At 53.4% G+C, this 19,024-nt stretch overlaps 1 protein-coding gene across 1 annotated transcript in view; it reads left to right on the top strand.

The window, feature by feature from the left end:
• Window positions 1–18,507, top strand: part of RASAL1 (RAS protein activator like 1) — a 28,902-nt gene extending 10,395 nt beyond the window's left edge. The window contains exons 5-21 of the mRNA XM_007468568.1: window positions 1,562–1,691; window positions 3,771–3,852; window positions 3,996–4,127; window positions 5,925–6,013; window positions 6,273–6,390; window positions 6,524–6,677; window positions 7,055–7,119; window positions 7,413–7,525; window positions 9,593–9,785; window positions 12,500–12,637; window positions 13,198–13,342; window positions 14,545–14,717; window positions 15,845–15,982; window positions 16,070–16,205; window positions 16,938–17,058; window positions 18,030–18,106; window positions 18,368–18,507. Of these exons, the coding sequence (XP_007468630.1) occupies window positions 1,562–1,691; window positions 3,771–3,852; window positions 3,996–4,127; window positions 5,925–6,013; window positions 6,273–6,390; window positions 6,524–6,677; window positions 7,055–7,119; window positions 7,413–7,525; window positions 9,593–9,785; window positions 12,500–12,637; window positions 13,198–13,342; window positions 14,545–14,717; window positions 15,845–15,982; window positions 16,070–16,205; window positions 16,938–17,058; window positions 18,030–18,106; window positions 18,368–18,507 (2,144 nt within the window). The remainder of the gene's footprint in view (window positions 1–1,561; window positions 1,692–3,770; window positions 3,853–3,995; window positions 4,128–5,924; window positions 6,014–6,272; window positions 6,391–6,523; window positions 6,678–7,054; window positions 7,120–7,412; window positions 7,526–9,592; window positions 9,786–12,499; window positions 12,638–13,197; window positions 13,343–14,544; window positions 14,718–15,844; window positions 15,983–16,069; window positions 16,206–16,937; window positions 17,059–18,029; window positions 18,107–18,367) is intronic.
• The last annotated feature ends 517 nt before the right edge of the window (window positions 18,508–19,024 follow it).

Here is a 19,024-nt window from a genome sequence, read left to right as displayed (position 1 = left end):
GACTGAATCTTAGGCTAGGGGGAAGGCAGATATTACTGAATCTGAGAATTCCCCATTAGATTGAGACCCTTAAAAGGTTCCAGAATAAGCAACCACCACTGCTCTCCAGGGATAAGCATTTTCATGTTGAATTTCCCACAGAGTGAGCTCCAACAAACATGTCTTCACAATCAAAGAACACCACACACTCAAGGAAGTGTGCCATGCCACCATGAGCGAGAGTCAGCGGAAACAATGGCCATCAGATTTAGACCCATAAAGACTTTAGATTTTGTATTTATGGTTATAGAAATTTTAAAAAATTCAATAAATAAACGAATCGCCAGAAAGGGCCAGCAATAACCATGATAAATTAAAGCAATACATTAAAAAAATAGACTGACTTGGAAAAGGACCAAATCAAACTTTTAGAGAGAAAAAGTACAATTGTTGACATTGAAAACTAAGTGGCTGAGTTCAACAGCAGATCGTTCATTCAGAAAGAAATTATTGAAACCTTAGCCCAGAGAAATGAGAAGGAAAGTATAAAAGAGAAGTTGAAGGCATAGAAAATAACTGAGAAGGTCTAACATTCATTTAATTGGAGTCCTAGAAGCAGAAAATAGAAAAAGCTGGGGAGAGGAAATGATAAAAAAAAATTGACGACCTGGAATTTTCCAAAACTCAAGGAAGGGCATGAGTCCATAAATAGAAGAAGCACAACCTGTACTAAGCAGGAAAAAAAAAAAAAAAAAAATCCTTACCTAGACCCATTGCGGGGAAACTGCAGCAGACATCAAAGCCATAGTCCTTAAACTTGGAAAAGAGAGACCATTCACACAAGATCAATTATTAGGCTGAAATGACTTCCCAATAACTACAATCAAAGCTGGAAGTCAGTGGAACAATATCTCTAAAGTGTTGAGAGAAATGAGAGACAGAGAGAGAGAAGGAGAGAGGGAGAGGTTAAGACTGAGACTAAGATTGACTGGATTGATTCAAGCAGAGAGCCTGAATGAAGGCTCAGAGATAGGAATTTCCAAGTCCCCCCCCCCCCTGTTGCGGAGCACGGGCTCCGGACGCACAGGCTCTGGACGCGCAGGCTCAGCGGCCATGGCTCACGGGTCTAGCCGCTTCGCAGCATGTGGGATCTTCCCGGACCGGGGCACGAACCCGTGTCCCCTGCATTGTCAGGCGGACTCTCAACCACTGTGCCACCAGGGAAGCCCCCAAGGTTTTTTTTGAGGGGAGAGTATATTGGGACTAAGTGATGCAGGGCCTTATATATCAGGATGAAGAGTGTGACAGTACATGGTTAGGGGCATTGGCCCTAGAACTATACTGCCTGTGTTTAAATCCTAGCTCTGCTGTTTACTAGCTGTGGGATCATGGGCAAAGCTCCTTCCTCGCTGTGCCTCATTTTCCTCATCTGGAAGTAGGGATAATTACAGTACCTACAACAGAAGGCTAACATGAGAGGTCCAAGACTCAATGTCTTTTTAATGTTAATTGAATTTTTAAGTTAATGCAATGTCTAGACCACGATAGGTGCTTAATGAATGTTAGTGCCTGCGCCCTCCAGGAATTGATAGCTGGATCAACCTGAGCCATGTGGACCCTGATGCAGAGGTGCAGGGTGAGATCTGCCTGGCTGTGCAGATGCTGGAGGATGTGAGGGGCCGTTGTCTTCGCTGTCACGTGCTCCAGGCCAGGTATGGTCATGATGGGGGATTGGATTGGGGGGGGTGGTCTGGGAATGAGCAGAAATCCACTGGGTCCTCCCAGCTGCCTTGAGACCACCTCTCTCCTAGCACACTTCTGGGCTCACAACCAGGATCCTTGGCAGGCAAATGGTCCAAGCTCACCAGGTTGCAAATTTCTTGGGTTAAAGCACAAGCAAAATCTTTGTTGGGGCCCCAGTGACTAGCAACCAAAGGCCACATACTCAGGATGACCAGACAGATGAGTGTGGGGGTGTATTAATCAAATTGTAAGTGATAGACACCCAATTCATACTGGCTTAAGCAGATTGGCTTGTATGAATGACATGTAGCTTCAGGCATGGCTGGATCCAGGTGCTCCAACAGTGACATCAGGAATCTGTAGAAATAGACTCCTTGGATGTCTTTTGTATTAACTTCATCCTCAGACAGTCTCTCCCCCAGGTAGGGGCAAAGATGACCCCAGAAGCCCCAGACTGGTATCTTATCAACTTGGCAGCTCCAATGGAAAAAGAACTTCTGTCTTTCACCATTTCCAACCAACATCCTGGGACTAATTCTTATTGACCCAGTCTGGGGTACATGCCTATCACTAAACCAATTACACTGACTCTGATTGGTCAGGCCTGAGTTCCAAGCCCATTCCTGCAGTGATCAACCCACATAAGTCATGTGGACTGGGAGAGAGGGAGGGGTAGGTCCTGTCCCAAAGAAACATAAGAAGGAAGACGGATGCAGGACCAGTAAAACCCACAGATGAACCTCCAGGGGCACCAGCTCGTGGGATATTCATCTTCCTTCTTGCCTATTTATCACTCCTCTCTGTTTCTCAGCTCCCCCATTACTCTATTTCCTTAAATACTTCCGCTCCTCTTTTCCCTCCCATCTCCTATCTTGTTTTCTGCCTTTTATTTCAACACCTTACTCCCTCGACCCTTACTTTCAGGCCAGTCCTTGCCCAGGTTGGGCTGGATCTCTATTTCTAGTTTGCTCTGTGACCTTAAAGCCTTATCTTGCCCTCTCTGTGCCTCTCCTACAACCTCCAGATTTCTGTCTCCAGCTGGGGCTCCCTGGAGTCTAGATGGAGTAGCAGGCAGGCATAGGACAAACAAAAGGACTCAGTATGGGGCAGGGACACCTCATCTGCTCTGTGCCCATGACCTCCTCCCCAGCCACAAAACTGTGCAGGATCCTTGCAAGCAGGAGAGGGACTGATTGCAGTCGCTTAGCAACTAGGCTGGCTCCTAGGAAACCAAAGAAGGCTTTGGATGCCGAGCAGGGGTGGGAGAGGAGCAGCGGGAGGAAACAAGCAGCCCCTGGGTGTGTGTGTGGGGGAATGTCCCTGGATTTGGGGGACCTTGGGAAGGAGGGGTGGGGGAGGCTGACTTGGGTGAGCCTTTGAGTTGTCATGGCAACCAGAGGCAGGGGGTCCCTGCTTCATGCCTTTTCTTCGTCCTAGGCACGGTGTGGGCATGAGTGTTTGTTGAGTGAATGAGTGAGCTGAGCACTTACCACCTGCCGGCTGCTATGCTGAGCCCTTTACACATACTGTCACATTTAACCCTTGGCCCTGTGAGGTTGGTCTGTATTTACTCCGATTTTCCAGATGAAGAAACTGAGGCTCAGGGAGGTGAAGTAAATTTTCCCAGTGTCACCCAGCCAGTGAATGGGAGAGTCAGGTTTTGAACCCTGGTATCTGGCATCTGGCATCTGGTCTCCCATCCAGGGGCTCCAGGGAAACTGAGGCTCCCTTCCCCCTCCTCACTGCACCTTCACCTGCTGCTTTGTGATGTTCAGCTTGACCTTTCGGTGCCTCAGTTTCCTTCCCTAGAAAATAGGGACATAGTAGCGTGTCCTCATAGGGTAGCATAAGTCAATAGGAAGATACTGGGTTTGGATGGGTCTGGTGAGGGATGCTCCTCGCTGGATCCCTACAATGGGGTAGTTCGTTGCCTTGGAAACCAGCAGTATTTGAATGGTCTACCCTGAACCCCCTTTCCAAGGTCCAGCTTGGGTCTTGCTCCTCAAGGGTCCTGTGACCCCCCCACCCCTTACTTCATCTGTCCCCAGGGACCTGGCCCCCCGAGACATCTCCGGCACATCTGACCCATTTGCACGTGTGTTTTGGGGCAGCCAGAGCTTGGAGACTTCGGTAAGTGGTGTAGCGGAGCCGGGAGAGTGGGGCATCAGGTGACCTTGGGAAAGCAACTTAACGTCTCTGAAGCTCAGTTTTACCACCTGTAAAATGGGAACAGTGGTCCCATTAGCTCTCTCTCTCACTCCCTCCTCTCCCAGACCATCAAGAAGACTCGCTTCCCACACTGGGATGAGGTGCTGGAGCTGCGGGAGATGCCAGGTCCCCCATCCCCACTGCGGGTGGAGCTCTGGGACTGGGACATGGTTGGCAAGAATGACTTCTTGGGCATGGTGAGCACGCCCCCCCTCCCAACACCCCCCTCCCCTGACACCCTCCATGGCTTCCCACTGCCTCCGAGGGGGAAGGGGGAGATGGGCTGGGCATCTTCGGGCTTGCTTGGAAGGGTAGATGTGAAGGCTGCCTCATCAGGTCCCCTGGCCAGGCCTGGGTGATGGAGTGCCATTGTTCCATTGGTGCAGGAACCTGTCCAAGGTCAAAGGGTGGGCCCAGATTCTTATTCTGGGATGAGAGTACCCAGGATGACTGTGTGCTAGCCCTGTGCTAAGTGCTTCTCCAGCATCACCTCATTGGCCATCATCACCTGATGGCCACTGTTAAGAGGCTAGGACCATTGTTGTCCCCATTTTACAGATGGGAAAACAAAGGTTCAGAGAGGTTAAGTGGCTTTCCCAAGCTCATATGATTAAGAAATGACAGAGTCAAGATTTGAGTTCAGGTCTCTCTGATTCCAGAATCTAAGTCTAACTCTTACTCCTGGAAGCACTGGGCTCAAGGTCTTTCTCTTGGAACCTCAGTCTTCCCATCTGTAAAATGCGTGTGATTTTCCTTGCCTCTCTGTAGTAGTGGATGTATACTCAGGCTTGACAGTTTTTGTTTTTTTTTCGGCCGCACTGCATAATCAGGGGTTGAACCTGGGCTGCGGCAGTGAAAACACTAAATTCTAACCACTAGGCCACCAGGGAACTCCAAAGGCTGACAGTTTTTAAAAGGAGGCAAGATTAGAGCAAATAAGAGGAAGACTTGGTTATGCACTCCTGGTGGGACTATAAAATGGTGCAGCGGCTTTGGAAAATGGTCTGGCAATTCCTCAAATGATTAAAGACAGACTTACCACATGACCCAGCAGTTCTACTCCTAGGTGTGTACCAAAGAGAAATGAAAACTTATATCCACACCAAAAAGGCTACATTAATGTTCATAGCAGTTCAGTCGTTCATAATAGCCAAAAGTAGAAACAGTCCAAATGTCTATCAACAGATGAACGAATAAACAAACTGTAGTATATCCACACAATGGAATATTATTCAGCCATAAAAAGGACAAAGTACTGACACATGCTACAACGTGGATGAACTTTGAAAACACAATGCTAAGTGAAAGAAGTCAGTCCAAAACCTCCCACATCTTATATGATTTAATTTATATGAGATGTCTAATACGAGCGAATCTATAAAGACATAAAGTAGATAAGTCGTTACCGGGGGTGGGGGATGGGGAGTGATTGCTAATGGGTATAGGCTTTTTTTTGGTGGGGGAACTGATAGAAAATGGACTGAAATTAGTGGTGATGGTCACACAACTCTGTGAATCTACTAAAAACCACTGAATTGTACGCTTTAAATCAGTGAATTGTATGGGATGTGAATTATATCTCTGTAAAGTTGTTATTTAAAAAGAGAGGGAGGTGGGGCTTGTGGGCCTTCTAGACTGTCTTTATTATTTATTTATATATTTGCTTTTGGCTGCGCCACTGGACCACCAGGGAATTCCCTTTACGCCTTTTGATAGCTGCAAGTTTCGTCCCTAAACAGAGCTGAAAATACACTCAGTCCAGACATGCTGTCTCTAGCAGCTGTGTGACCTCGGGCAAGTCACTCCACTTCTCTGAACCTCAGTTTCCTCAACTGTAAATTAAGTGTCCCCTGGAGGCCCTCAGGATACGGTATGGGAGGAGGAGGTAGCCCTTGGCGGGCTTTGCCTCCCCTCCTTGGGTGGGCAGCCCGACCTCTTCTTCCAGGGCTGGGTGGGGCAGAGCTCTGCTGAGGGTCTGTGTGTCTCCCCCACAGGTGGAGTTCCCCCCGCAGGTCCTACAGCAGAACCCGCCCAATGGCTGGTTCCACCTCCTGCCCTTTCCCAGAGCGGAGGAGGATTCTGGGTAAACGTGGGTGCAGAGGGAGGAGGCTGGGCTGGAACCATGTTGGGTACCACCTTCAGCTTGTATTATTACAGTATTTATACTGGTTGATATCTGTTCACATCTGTTTATACTGGCCACACCTGCCCACACCTGTCCACACCTGTCTTGTTTCACAAATATCTATGCTCTTTACCTGTACTCACACCTGCCTATCTTGGCTCACCGCGCTGGCCCATACATACTTACGTTCCTTCACCTGTGATCTGGCCCTGGCCAGGGGGAGCCTGGGTGCTCTGCGGCTGAAGGTGCGCCTGACCGAGGACCGCGTCCTGCCCTCCCAGTACTACCAGCCACTCAGGGAGTTGCTCATGGAGTCTGTGCTGGGGCCGGCAGAGGTGGGTGCATCACTGCGGGTGGGCAGGGATCTGGATCATGGCCTCCCCTTGCTTCAGGGATGTCTAGCTGGGCTTTTCTGCTTTGGGGTCCCAGGGCCCCAGGCCACCTCTCCTGCCTCCTGTCCTTGTGCAGGAAGATGCTGCCAGCCCCCTGGCTGTCCTGGAGGAGCTGACCTCGGGGGACTGCCGCCAGGAGCTTGCCACCAAGCTGGTGAAGCTCTTTCTTGGCCAGGGCCTGGCTGGGCCCTTTCTGGACTATCTCACCCGGCGTGAGGTGGCACGGACCAGTGAGTTGCCTGCATGACCCTCAGGCATCACTCCCCAAGGATGAGTCTGCAGCGCGTCTCTGGGAGAGAAATGGGGGGGCCTCAGGCAGAGGGCAGGGGCTGCTGTGTCTGTATGTGTCGGAGGTGGCACGGGCTGTGCACTCCCAGTCAGCTGGGAGCATGGTCCTGGGTTCAGGCCCTGGTTTTGCTACTCATGAGCTGTGTGACCTTAGGCAGCTCACTTAACCACTGTGGGCCTTTGTACTGTGAACGGAGCTGACGTTGCAAATCTCCTCAATTCCTGAGGCTGGAAGAATCATGACCCCCACCTTGGGTGGGTGGGGTGAGGTGGATTCAGCCCCCCAAATCCCAGCAAACACTTCCCTCTGTCCTCCCAGCTGACCCCAACACCCTCTTCCGTTCTAACTCCCTGGCATCCAAGTCAATGGAACAGTTTCTGAAGGTGAGTTGGTGAAGGCCTGGGGGGGCCCGGCAGCAGCTTCCTCAAGGGAACTCCCTTCCCAGTGCTTACTCGGACCCCAGAGCTTGGCCAGCCTCAGGTGGCACTGGGTGGCTGAGCTGGGGTGCTGGTGGCTGGTGGCTGGCCTAGCCCTGAGTTGCACCCCAACCCCAGCCCTTGGGCAGGCCCGCGCCTCACTCTGAACCTCTCCCTGCGTGGTCCCCCTGACCCTCGCTCACGGGCACACCCTGGCCTCGCCCTCAGCCCCGCCCCGTGTGGTGCCCCCCTGCCCCCAGCTCGTGGGCATGCCCTACCTGCACGAGGTCCTGAGGCCGGCGATTAACCGCGTCTTCGAGGAGAAGAGGTACATGGAGCTGGACCCGTGCAAGATGGGCCTGGGCCGCACCAGGTGAGCCAAGGCTGAGGGGTGAGCCCCCCACGGGCCCCTTGGCTGCCTGCAGCCTTGTCAGGCCGGGTCTCTGCCGACTGCCCCCCACCCCTCCCTCCAGCACGACTGCTCGGGAGCCCCGCATTCTACCTCAAAGCCTCCCCTGCAAGCGCCCAGCCCCTCAGACGGTGTCGTGCAGTGGCTATGGGCAGGACTCTGAGACATGAGCTCCCTGGGTCCAAATCCCAGCTCTGCCACACCTGCTGGGCAAGTTACTTAAGCCCCCGTGAATGTCTACCTGATGGATTGTCATGAGAATTAACTGAGTTATACACACAAAGCCCAGCATTAACTAATACTCCATAAGTACTAGTTATTTCTGTTATCGTGGTGGTGGTGGCTGAGGCCCTTGGGGGAGGGCCCCGCGTGGGTCTGCGAGCAGAGGTGGCATCCTGCAGCGCTCGATGACATGGGGTTAGGGAGCAGGGCAGTGACGGGGTCGGGGGAGTCAGTTCATGCCTCCCTGGGCTCCTCCTTTCTTTTTTTGTTTTGGCCGTGCCGTGCAGCATACGGGACCTTAGTTCCCTGACCAGGGATCGAACCCGCGCCCCCTGCAGTGCAAGTGCAGAGTCTTAACCACTGGACTGCCAGGGAAGCCCATGGGCTCCTCCTTTCTTGCCAGGACTTTCCTCCTCCAGCTAGGGTGGACGGGCTTGTTCCTGCCAAGCCATCCGAGCCGGTTGCTGGGCAGTCCATTGGGGACCATGGTGGAGGCAGGAGAGGGTCTTTCCTTCACTTTGGGCCTTGCCCAGCAAGTGCTGCCCACACCTTCCGACCACCCCGGAGGCAGGTATTAGGATCCCTTTTTACAGATGAGGAAACTGAGGCTCAGAGAGGGGAGGTCACCTGCCTAAGGTTGCACAGTTGGGAAGTTGCAAAGTGGGGATTTGAATCCAGGCCCTGAGCAGAAGGGCAGAGTCCGTCTGTGAAGCCCCTAGGCCAGGGCTTTTCCCAGCACCCCTGGCAAGGATGGTGGGAGTCAGTGGGCGCCCGCAGGGAGCTGGAGCATCCAGGAAACTGGGCAGACTCTGGAACTGGCAGTCTTGAGTTATAATCTCTGTTCTGCCACCTATTTGCAAGGGGACCTCTCTGAGCCTCAGTTTCCTCATCTGTTAAATGGGAACAATCAGCCTACTTAATCTAACATTGGGTTGCCATTAGGATTAAATGATTCAATGCCAGAGACAATTAGTTCAGGGCTTAGCTTGTTGGGTCCAGGGCACAGTGGGGCTGAGAACCCCCAGCCTGGCTTCCATGGAATTCACAGTCTGAGGGTAGGCAAGACAGACCCTAAACCTGCATGGGGACCGGAAGGAAGGGAGCAAGATCATTGCAGGTAGAAAAGTGCTATTCCATCGTCTATTCAACGAAACAATTGTTAAGCACCTACTGTGTGCCAGGCACTGGGCTGAAAGCTGAGTTCGTAGCAGGGAGAAAATGGACACAAATCCCTCTTCTCCGGGGAGACAGATAATAAACTAAAGAAGAAGGTTATTGCAGGCGATCAGTGGAAAGGAGGGAGATAAGGCAAGGGAGGGTCCTGGCAAGAGCCAGGAGCAGGGGAGGGGCTTGCGATATTCCGTAGGGTGGTCACAGGGACAGCCTCCCAGAGAAGGGGACATGGAAGCAAAGACTTGGAGGAGTTGAGGGAGGGAGTCGTGCACAGATCTGCTGGAAGAGTGTTCCAGGCAAGGGGAACCGCAAGTGCAAAGGCCCTGGGGCAGGAGTGTGTGTCTGGCAGGTCCACGCTGAAAATGCACTGAACCAGGGTCCGTGATGATGAGCAGTGGGGGAGGGACGGCCTCTTTGAGGAGGTGATTCCCAGCACGGGGATCAGCAGGTCCAAAGGCTCCAAGACAGAAATACGCTCCGTGTCTTGAAGCAGCAGCTGCAGTGGAATGGTAGGAGGGGAGGCCATGCAGGTGGGATGGGAGGGTGGGTGCTCTCTGAGCTCAGTGGGGGCCCATGGAGGGTTTTGAGCAGGCAGATGCCAGGCTCTGAGGTGGAGCCCTCCACTTGCTGCCCCAGGAGAATCTCCTTCAAGGGTGTGCCCTCCGAGGAGCACGTGCGGGAGGCCAGCCTGGGACTGCTGACGGGCTACCTAGGGCCCATCATGGATACCATTGTGGGCTCCGTGGGGCGCTGCCCGCTTGCCATCCGTCTCGCCTTCAAGCAGCTGCGCCAGTGCGTGGAGGAGCGCTTTCCCCAGGCAGAGCACAAGGTGGGCCAGGCACTCTCATTGGGCAGATGGGGAGACTGAGGCTGGGGAGGGGCAGTAGCTTGTCCAGGGTCACAGGGAGAGGAAGGGCAGGGGCGGGACAAAACCTGGGCTGCCTATGCTGAAGTGCTGTGTGTCTTGGCAGAAGTGGGGACAGTGTTCTGATAGGATCTGGGACCCAGGGGTGATGATGATGATGATGATGATGATAATAATAATAGCAGTTAACACTATATATAGCCCTTTCTAGGAGTCAGACCTTGTTTTACATATTTATTACCTCGTCTAGTCTTCACTTCCACCCTACGAGACGGGTGCCAGTATTATTCCATTTTACAGAGGAGGAAACTGAGGCCCAGAGAGGTTAAGTTACACAGCTAGGAGGGGGTAGTGATGGGATAGGCTCCCACCCAGGCAGACTCTTGAACCTGTGCTCATAACCACCAAATAATACCGTCTGGCGCAAAGTAAGTGCTTCTTAAATTCCAGCTATTAGAGAGAGGGAGAGACAGAGAGACAGAGAGACAGAGATGGCTGGCACACAGTACTCGGTAGCAGACACCTAAAATAAAGTCTAAAAAGAAATCCCTGCACATGCTAGTGCTTTTCTAATACTGATACAAGAGTTGAACTCTAGGTGCTGTAGGGTTCAGGCAGGTGAGGTAAATGAACAGAGCAGTCAAGGTGTCGTGCAGTAGGGAGTGGTAGGGCCTGTGGCAAACTGGAGCTCCCACAGCTTGTCTTAAAGGGGCAGATCCAGACAATCAATTATTGCCATGTAGGAATGGGGACCCAATACTGCCTGATCTTCAGAGTTTTTTTGTTTTTTAATCCAACAGTCTGGATTTTATGTGTGGAATCTTATTTTTTAAATTTTGGCACTAGTTTACCTAACAACAATAACACAACAATAATACTTTGAGCCAATCATTACACGTTTGCAGCTGGACTGGCCTGTGGGTTGCCAGTTTGAGACCCCCAGGTTTAATGCTCAGCATGCCTTCCGAGGTGGCAGTCACGGTCCTTGCTTACAAATGACACCCAGTGAGGCTAGGTCTTACACTGCACTGACATAATAGAAATGCAGACTAGGGTTCGCTTTGCAGAAAGATCTAGGGCCCGCTAAATGTTGGAGATGTAATGGCCCAACCCCTAGAGCCTGGGTTAAGAGGTCCTGATTTATGCCACACCTCTCCCCACTTACAGATGGGGAAACTGAGGCCCAGAGAGGTGAGGCACCTTGGCCAAGAGTCGTGGACTCAAGCCTAGGCCTCCAGACTCGCAGTGGGAACCGCTTCCTTCCTCCCTCATCCCCGCCTGAGGAGTGAGCTCTGGGCCTCCAAACTGGGACATGGGTGATTTACCCCACAGCTGCAGGGCTCTTGCCTGGGTTGCCAGTGGAGGTGCTAAGTGGGACACAGCCAAGGCAGGGAGGAAGGGAGGGAAGCGGGAGGCCAGCGCCCCAGACAGCCTGGCCCTTGTGGGAGGAACCAGGATCAATGGCACCCAAGTGTCCCCCAGTTTTCAGCCTCCATGGTAGGCAGAGGCCACGGGCAGGGAGCAGGGGCTTCCTCAGGCCCACGAGGATGGGTGGGGTCGCAGGAACCCAAGGGAGCCCCTTTCTTTGCCGCTCTGATACTTGTTCCTCCTTCTTAAGAAAGGAGGAAGTTGATGAGCTGATATCAAAGGCTAAAATTACCCTGGAACACGGCGGGCTGGGGGGGGCAGCCCTGGGGGCACTTCAGGGTTCCAGATGAGTGGGACCTCCATCCTCACCTCTGGGCAGCTCCAGGTGCCCAGCTCCTGTCAGGGCTCACTGTCAACGCAGAGGTGCCCCCGGGAAGTTGGCACACACCCAGAGAGGGTATTGTCTTATGTGTGAATACAACCCCTAAATAAACACTGCAGCACATTCTCGGGCTAAATATAGCTTGCTGAGTGTGAGGGGTAGGTGAGGAGCCCCCTGGGGGGAGCTTGCACCCAGGATAGAGAGACAACTTCTCCCCAAGTCCCCTCTGCTGGAGCTGGGGGGACCAGCCTTATGTGCATGCAGGTGGGCCAGGCCTGGGTCTCACACAGAAGGGTGCCATACTTTACAGTTTGCAGGGGGCAGAGGCTGGGGCTGGGGGATGTGCAAGGGAGCCAGCTGAACTGGGTTCACTACTGAGCCTCAGTTTCCTCATCTGGAAAACAGAGATAATAGTATCTACCCCCATGGGATTGCTTTAGGAGTAAATGTGACAGTTCAGGCTTAGTTTTTGGCACTCAGTAGCTAGTGTTGAATGCAGGAGAGTGTGGTGAAGAGCAGAGTTCAAATCCTGCCTGGGTTCAAATCCTGGCTCTGCCACTTATAGCTGTGTGGCCTTGGGCAAGTCACTTGACACCTCTGAGCCTCTGGTTCCTCAGCTGTAAACTGGGAATAATGATGATGCCTCTTTCATAGCGCTGTGCCCTTAGCACAGTGCTTGGCACAAAGCAGACTCTGAGGATGTTTGACTAATTCTGATCGTGCAGGATTGGTATTATTACTCCATTTTCCAGGTGGGGAAGCTGAGGCCCAGAGAGGAAAAGCCTCCACGGCAGACCAGGATGGCCTCCTGACCTGTCTCCCATTCTACTTCCCCTTGTACCACCAATCTTTAGTCCTTGCTGCCTCAGTTTCCCCAGCTGAGAAGTGGATTTGAGGGACCCCTCTCACCTGCCGCTCCTCTCCGCAGGATGTGAAGAACCTGGCCATAAGTGGCTTTCTCTTCCTGCGATTCTTCGCTCCTGCCATCCTCACCCCGAAGCTGTTTGACCTTCGGGACCAGCACGCAGATCCACAGACCAGCCGCTCACTGCTGCTGCTTGCCAAGGTGCCGGCAGTGGAGCCCCCGATCTCGGGTGCCCTTAGCCAGTGAGAAGCATGGGAGGAACAGAGTGGAGGCCGGACCCATGGAAGACCCAAATGAGACCCAGAGAAACCTCTGTTTGAAACGGCACCGTTAGCTTTCCATCCTGAATGTGAAAGCATTCATTTCTCTTTCTAATTCCCTCTTTGGAACAAAACCCCTACCCTTCCAGGGGGAAAGCGGGAAGCAGGCTAGCAGTCATTTATGCCTTAGTATGAATTAGACCATCCTTTGCAAAGGGGCCACATTCTGAGGTTCTGATGGGCTCGAGTATGCATGATGGCATCAAGCAGTCCTGAATGGGGTTATCCGGGTTCAGGAGGGGACAAAATAAAAGCACTGGGGATACATATCTGTGCACAGAGAGGGACAGATATCATCTAAAGCAGGTACTGCTAGGAGTTCTCTCCTTTTGTTGAGCACTGATTTGGGAGCCAGGACTCTGGGGCTCTGTTCTGGGTCTACAGAGGGCCTTCCTCACTGCAGTGACCTTGGCGCTGGCATCCCCTGCTTCTTTGCTCCAGGCTGTGCAGAGCATTGGAAACCTGGGCCAGCAGCTGGGCCAGGGAAAGGAGCTGTGGATGGCACCCCTACACCCCTTCCTGCTACAGAGTATTTCGCGTGTGAGAGACTTCCTGGACCAGCTGGTGGATGTGGATGGGAAGGAGGGTGAGTTCCTGTGGCCCTGCCACAGCCAGCTTGTCATTTCACTGGACCCTCGGGACCTGCCCGTCTACCACCCCTCCCCCACCCCTAGCACTGAGACCGTGGACCTGTGGGTCAGCTAGTCAGTCAACTAATATTTCCTGGCACATACCGTGCTAGGTCCCACAGACAAACAGACTCAGGCCCTCCAGACCATTCCAGCCCGTGTGGAGATGTGAGTGGGAATCGTGGCATGGTACTCATGCAATTGACAAATATCTATTAGGTGCCTACTTTGTAATAGACACTGTTCCAGGTGCTGGGGAAACAGCAGTGGATGAGACAGAAGAAACTCCTGCTCTCGTGGAAGTTTTATTCTAGTGGAGACAACAAGCTGTAAACAAGATTAATTACCAAATCACATGTGTTAACGGAGTGATAAGTGCTTAGGAGAAAAAATAAAAGAGGGAAGGGAATATTGGGCTGGGGTTGGCAGGTCATTCTTTTAGAGAGGGTGGCCAGGAATGGCCTCACTAGGGTGATATTAGAATAAAGACCTGAAAGAGGACAGAGAGCAAGCCATGAGGATCCTGGGGAAGTGTTCCAGGCTGGGCACAGCATGTGCAAAGGCCCTGAGGTGGGGACAGGGTGACAGTGAGGGGGCCAGTGAAGAAGAATGAATGAGAGGGAGTGAAAGAGAGGTGGGGGGGGGCAGATCATGTGGGGTTGCTGGAAGGATTGGCTTTCACCTGGAGTGAAATGGAACTACGGGATAGTTTCAAGCAGAGGAGTTGGGGGTGAGTCTATATCAGAGCGTGGGGCCCGGGTCATGAGACAGTTGGGTCCAAGTCACATAGGAGCAGCCTGTCGAAATGTGGAGGCCTGGTTGTGGCCTGATGAGGTCCCTGTGTGCTGGGGAGGGCCTGTGTCTGGACCCCTAAGGGTGGCTAGATCCAGGGCACTCCCTGGACTGACTCCATAAGGCGTGGCTCCCCCCGGTGGCTGCCTGCACATCCCTCAAGCTGGAAAGGGATCGCCAAGGCCAGCTGTGGGCCCCCCACTCCCTGCCACCCCCAGCCCCCATTCCCTATGGAGAAAGTGGAGTCCAAAGTCATCCCTCCATCCTCCTGCCTCTAGGGGAGCCAAGGATCACGCTCCTCCGTGAGGCCCTCGGCAGGTTGAGCCTGGGTGGGAAGGGTTCACAGTCCCCCCTCCCCATTTCCCAGAGCCTGGGGGCCCAGCCAGGGCCCCGGTCCCGCCCTCGGTGACTGTTCGAGAAGGCTACCTGCTCAAGCGCAAGGAAGAGCCCGCCGGCCTGGCCACACGCTTTGCGTTCAAGAAGTTCTACTTCCGGCTCAGCGGGGAGATGCTCTCCTGCTCCAGGAGTCCTGAGCGTCAGGTGGGGCTCCAGCCCGCTGTGGAGGGTTTTCCAGGGGTGGCCTCACTCACAGAGCTGCCTCTTTGTACCCAGGGAGATACTGAGGTCCAGGAGGGGACAAGGACTGCCCACGGCCCCGTGGCAGCTTAGCAAGTCCAAACTCTGAGGCCAGGCTCTGCTCATATCTTTGGGTCAGTGTGGGCACAGGACACGGACAGGCAAATGCCTACGCACAGCATCAGACATTCTTCAGAACATGCACCTATGGTGGCTGGGACGTATCCTCCCAGATGTGGACATGCACAGGGCATGGACACTGCTTAACCCCACTCAGGTCACTCCTGTGACCACCCAGGTCTCTGCCCACATACCATAGAGACTCACAGAAAATTGGATCTGTTCACCCAGAGGTACATGCCCGGCTGGACAGGCACTCCCATCCAGGCATTTGTTCACTCATTCATTCATCCATCAAGCATTTATTCGAGCACCTACTATGTACCTTGCAGTGTTCTAGTCACTGGAGATACCACAGTAAACAAGACATAAACTCCCTGCTCTCATGGGGCTGCCATTCAAGTCTAGCACAAACTGAGACACACACTGGATCTACCCGTTTCTGTGTCTGCACATCTACAGATCATAATAGCTAACACTGGAGAGGGCGCCCACAACTTATTCTTTCTACTTTATCAGCAGAGTGTAGATTCTAGAGTTCAACTCTCTGGGTTTCAATTCTGGCTCCACCAGCTGAGTGACCGCAGGATGGTCCTTTAATCCTCTTGTGCCTCAGTTTCCTCATCTATAAATTAGGAGGAATAATAGACCCAGCCTCAGAAATCTGTTGTAATGATGAAATAAGTTGAGAAATGTATCGTGCTTAAACTGCATCTCAAGTGCTGTGTCAGGGGTTGCGATGAGGAAGATGAGGATGGTGGAAACTGATGTCCAGAGACGTCGTCACTTAGGAGAGTGATGGGCCAGGACTGCAGGACTCACGGAACTGCCAAGTGGACACGCACATAGCAGAGATGCGCGGGGTGAATGTCCCCACGCCAGGGCACACACCCACAGGAAAGCTGTCCCTGGGCACAGCCACGCCAGCCCCAGCCCCCGGCCCGCCCGGCAGCGACAGTCCTCTCTCACAGACGCGATCCTCCATGCCGGTGTCGCACATCCGCGCCGTGGAGCGCGTGGACGAGGGCGCCTTCCAGCTGCCGCACGTGATGCAGGTGGTGACGCAGGACGGCGCGGGAGCGCTGCACACCACCTACCTCCAGTGCAAGGTGAGGCGCCGCGAATATGAGGGAGGAGCGGAGGGAGCCCCTTGGGTCCCACCCCACCTCTGACCACCCCCCACCAACTCCCTGAAGAACGTGAACGAGCTCAACCAGTGGCTATCGGCCCTGCGCAAGGCCAGCGCCCCCAATCCGGACAAGCTGGCCGCCTGGCACCCCGGTGCGTTCCGCAGCGCGCACTGGACCTGCTGCCTCCAGGCCGAGCGCTCAGGTGAGGGGGCGGGGCGGGGCGGACTCAGGCCCCGCCCTCCACACTTGTCAATCAGAGAGTGTCCCACCTCATCCTGGGTTGGCGCTGCAACTTTGGGCAAGTTCCTTAACCTCTCTCTTGCCTTGAAGTCTCCCCAACTGTGAAATGGGGTTGATAATAGTGTCCACCTTGTAGGGTTGCTGTGAGGAGTAAATAAGTTGACATATGCAAAGCCATTAGAACACTGCCTGGCACACAGATATCTTTTAAGCACCCACTAAACGCCAGGCATCTAGTGGTACACAGACATCAGGCTTGCTCTCAAGGAAAACAAGTGAATAACCAGACCATTGTAATACAGTGTTACAAGTGCCAAGGTGTGGCTTTTGAGACTCCAGAGAACACCTCTGACCCAGCCCCAGGGTAGGACAGCAAGGAGGGCTTCCTGGAGTAGGTGCCACTTAAATGTGACCTGAGAAGGATAAGAGTTAAGTAGTGAAGTTGGAGGAAGGAAGAGTGTTTCAGGCAGAGCAAACGTGGGCTGAAGGACTGAAAAAGTCTGTGGCTGGAGCCTAGAATGCGGGAGGGGGATGGAGAGAAGTGAGACTATGGCTCTTCTGGGCGAAGGTTGAGGCGGCGGGGCTGAGGGAAGTAGGAGGTTTGAAGGGTGATTTTAGAGGCAGAAGGGGCAGGGCTTGGCCATGGGGCTTCTGGAAGGGGAATGGGAAGTTAATGATGCCGTGTTCCCCTCAGCTGCCGGTTGCAGCCGCACACACTCAGCCGTCACCCTGGGGGACTGGAGTGACCCTCTGGATCCCGATGCTGAGACCCAAATGGTGTATCGGCAGTTGCTTCTAGGGCGGGACCGGCTCAGGTGGGTCCTCCCCACCACCCAACCCACTTCACTATGAGCTGCTGGGGCAGCTACCCACTGTGCGCTCCCCACGTCCACATGTTCTTTCTTTCCATGTGCATCTGATGAGCTTCCGGGGGCGCAGGCTCCAGGGAAGGACGGGGAAGCATCCTCAGGTGGACCCTGATGTGGAACTGGATCTTGGGATCTTTTTTAATTTTTACTTTTTGGTCATGCTACGCAGTATGTGGGGTCTTAGTTCCCTGACCAGGGATCGAACCCGCACCCACTGCATTGGAAGCACAGAATCTTAACCACTGGACCGCCAGGGAAGTCCCATGGATCTTGGGATCTTTTGATACCCAGGACTCCAGAGACAGAGGGCACAGAGCTTGGATGTGTCCCTCCACCTTGCTGGCTGGCCTCAGGATCACTGTCATTCAGTGACGGAGATTTGTTCCAACTCATAGTGTGGGTTCTGAAGCTGGCCTGCCTGGGTTCAAATCCTGGACTGGCTACTCACTGGCTGTGTGATCTCAGGCGAGTTGCTTACCTTCTCTACCTCAGTTTCCTCATCTGGAAAATAAGGGTACCAGTTGTACATACCTCATGGGGTTGTCCTAAGGAACAAATGAGCTAATACAGGTAAAGCACTTTGTAGGTGCCTGGCCACATAATTAGCTTTCAATAAAGGGTAACAATTATTATTATGCTGTGTGACCTTAGGTAAGTTACATTACTTCTCTGTGTCTCAGTGATCATCTGTCTAACGGAGCTAACAGTAAGTACCTACATGTGTTTTGTGCTAATTAAATGAGTTTATACATGTAAAGGGCTTAGAATAGGATCTGACATGCTATAAATGTTTGCTGTGATGATGATGATGGTTTAGTGGGAACCTGTAATGTCTCCTTCAACCAGCAGAATCTCTGGGTTCGAGAGCAGCATTGGGACTCAGGAACCAGCTTGGTTTTCTCCCTCTTAACTTTCAGGATGAAATTCCTGGAGGGTTCCACCCTGGATACGACTCCCGAGGCAGACACAGAGAAGGGCTCCAGTGCCACAGAAGGTAAGGGGATAAGGAGGTCCCTTTTCTTTGCCCTCTCTGATACCTCCCACAACTTGCTCAGCACCCCGCCCTGTCCTCCCCTCCCATTCTCCTCTTTCCAGTCCACCAGCAGGCCAGAGGGCTGTGTGTATGCGGCCCTGGCACATTTTAGGGTCTCAGGGCATCAGGCACGTATGGAGCCTGAGGAAGCCACTGGATCTGAATTACAGCAGCCTGTCCTGGCCTCGCTGAGCCCCTGTGGCCTCCATTTCTTTCTCCCAGGGGCCTGTGCTGATGCCCTGGCTCACCAGAGAGAGGCAGCTGCCCGTCTGCTGGAGGTGCTTGCAGACCTGGATCAAGCCCACGAGGAGTTCCAGTCTCAGGAGCAGCGGAAGGTGGCCCCAGGCCCCCTGAGGCCCTGAGGACATGCCAGAGCCAGCCTGAAAGGAGGCGAAAAGAGCCGGCGGGCCCTTCTCAGCGTCCCCTGCCCCAGGAGTCTCCTCGTGGCTGTCTGGTACCTCGTGGATGCTGTGGCTTGCAGGCTCCTGGAGATATCCTAATCCCATGTGTCCTAAGCTGAGAACCCAGGCATGGAAACCCTTTGGCAGGGGACCATCCTTGCACTGAATGAGTCTTACCCTCTGGGTTGAGGCACTCTGGAGTGGATGGAATAAGGAACCTGACCCACTTGTCTCAGCCTGAGGTTTCTGCTTCACAGGACTGGCCTCTACCCACACTGACATGGCCAGCCTGGCCCTGAGCTGGTGGATACAGCTGTACCTGAATCCCTGATGCCCATGTGGGCTTGTTGCCCCAGATAGGCACTAAACAGGCTCAGCCCTTCCTGTTTTCATGTCTGCCAATCCCTGTAGCCACATTGAGCCTCCTGAACCCTGTCCTTGACCGAGAATCCTAACCACAAGCCTCCAGAATCAGGTG

This window comes from Lipotes vexillifer, unplaced genomic scaffold (genome assembly GCF_000442215.2).
Source record: "Lipotes vexillifer unplaced genomic scaffold, Lipotes_vexillifer_v1.1 scaffold573, whole genome shotgun sequence".
Classification (NCBI taxonomy): domain Eukaryota; kingdom Metazoa; phylum Chordata; class Mammalia; order Artiodactyla; family Lipotidae; genus Lipotes; species Lipotes vexillifer.
Note: the sequence above shows the minus strand (reverse complement) of the source record. Positions and strands in the feature narration are given on the sequence as shown.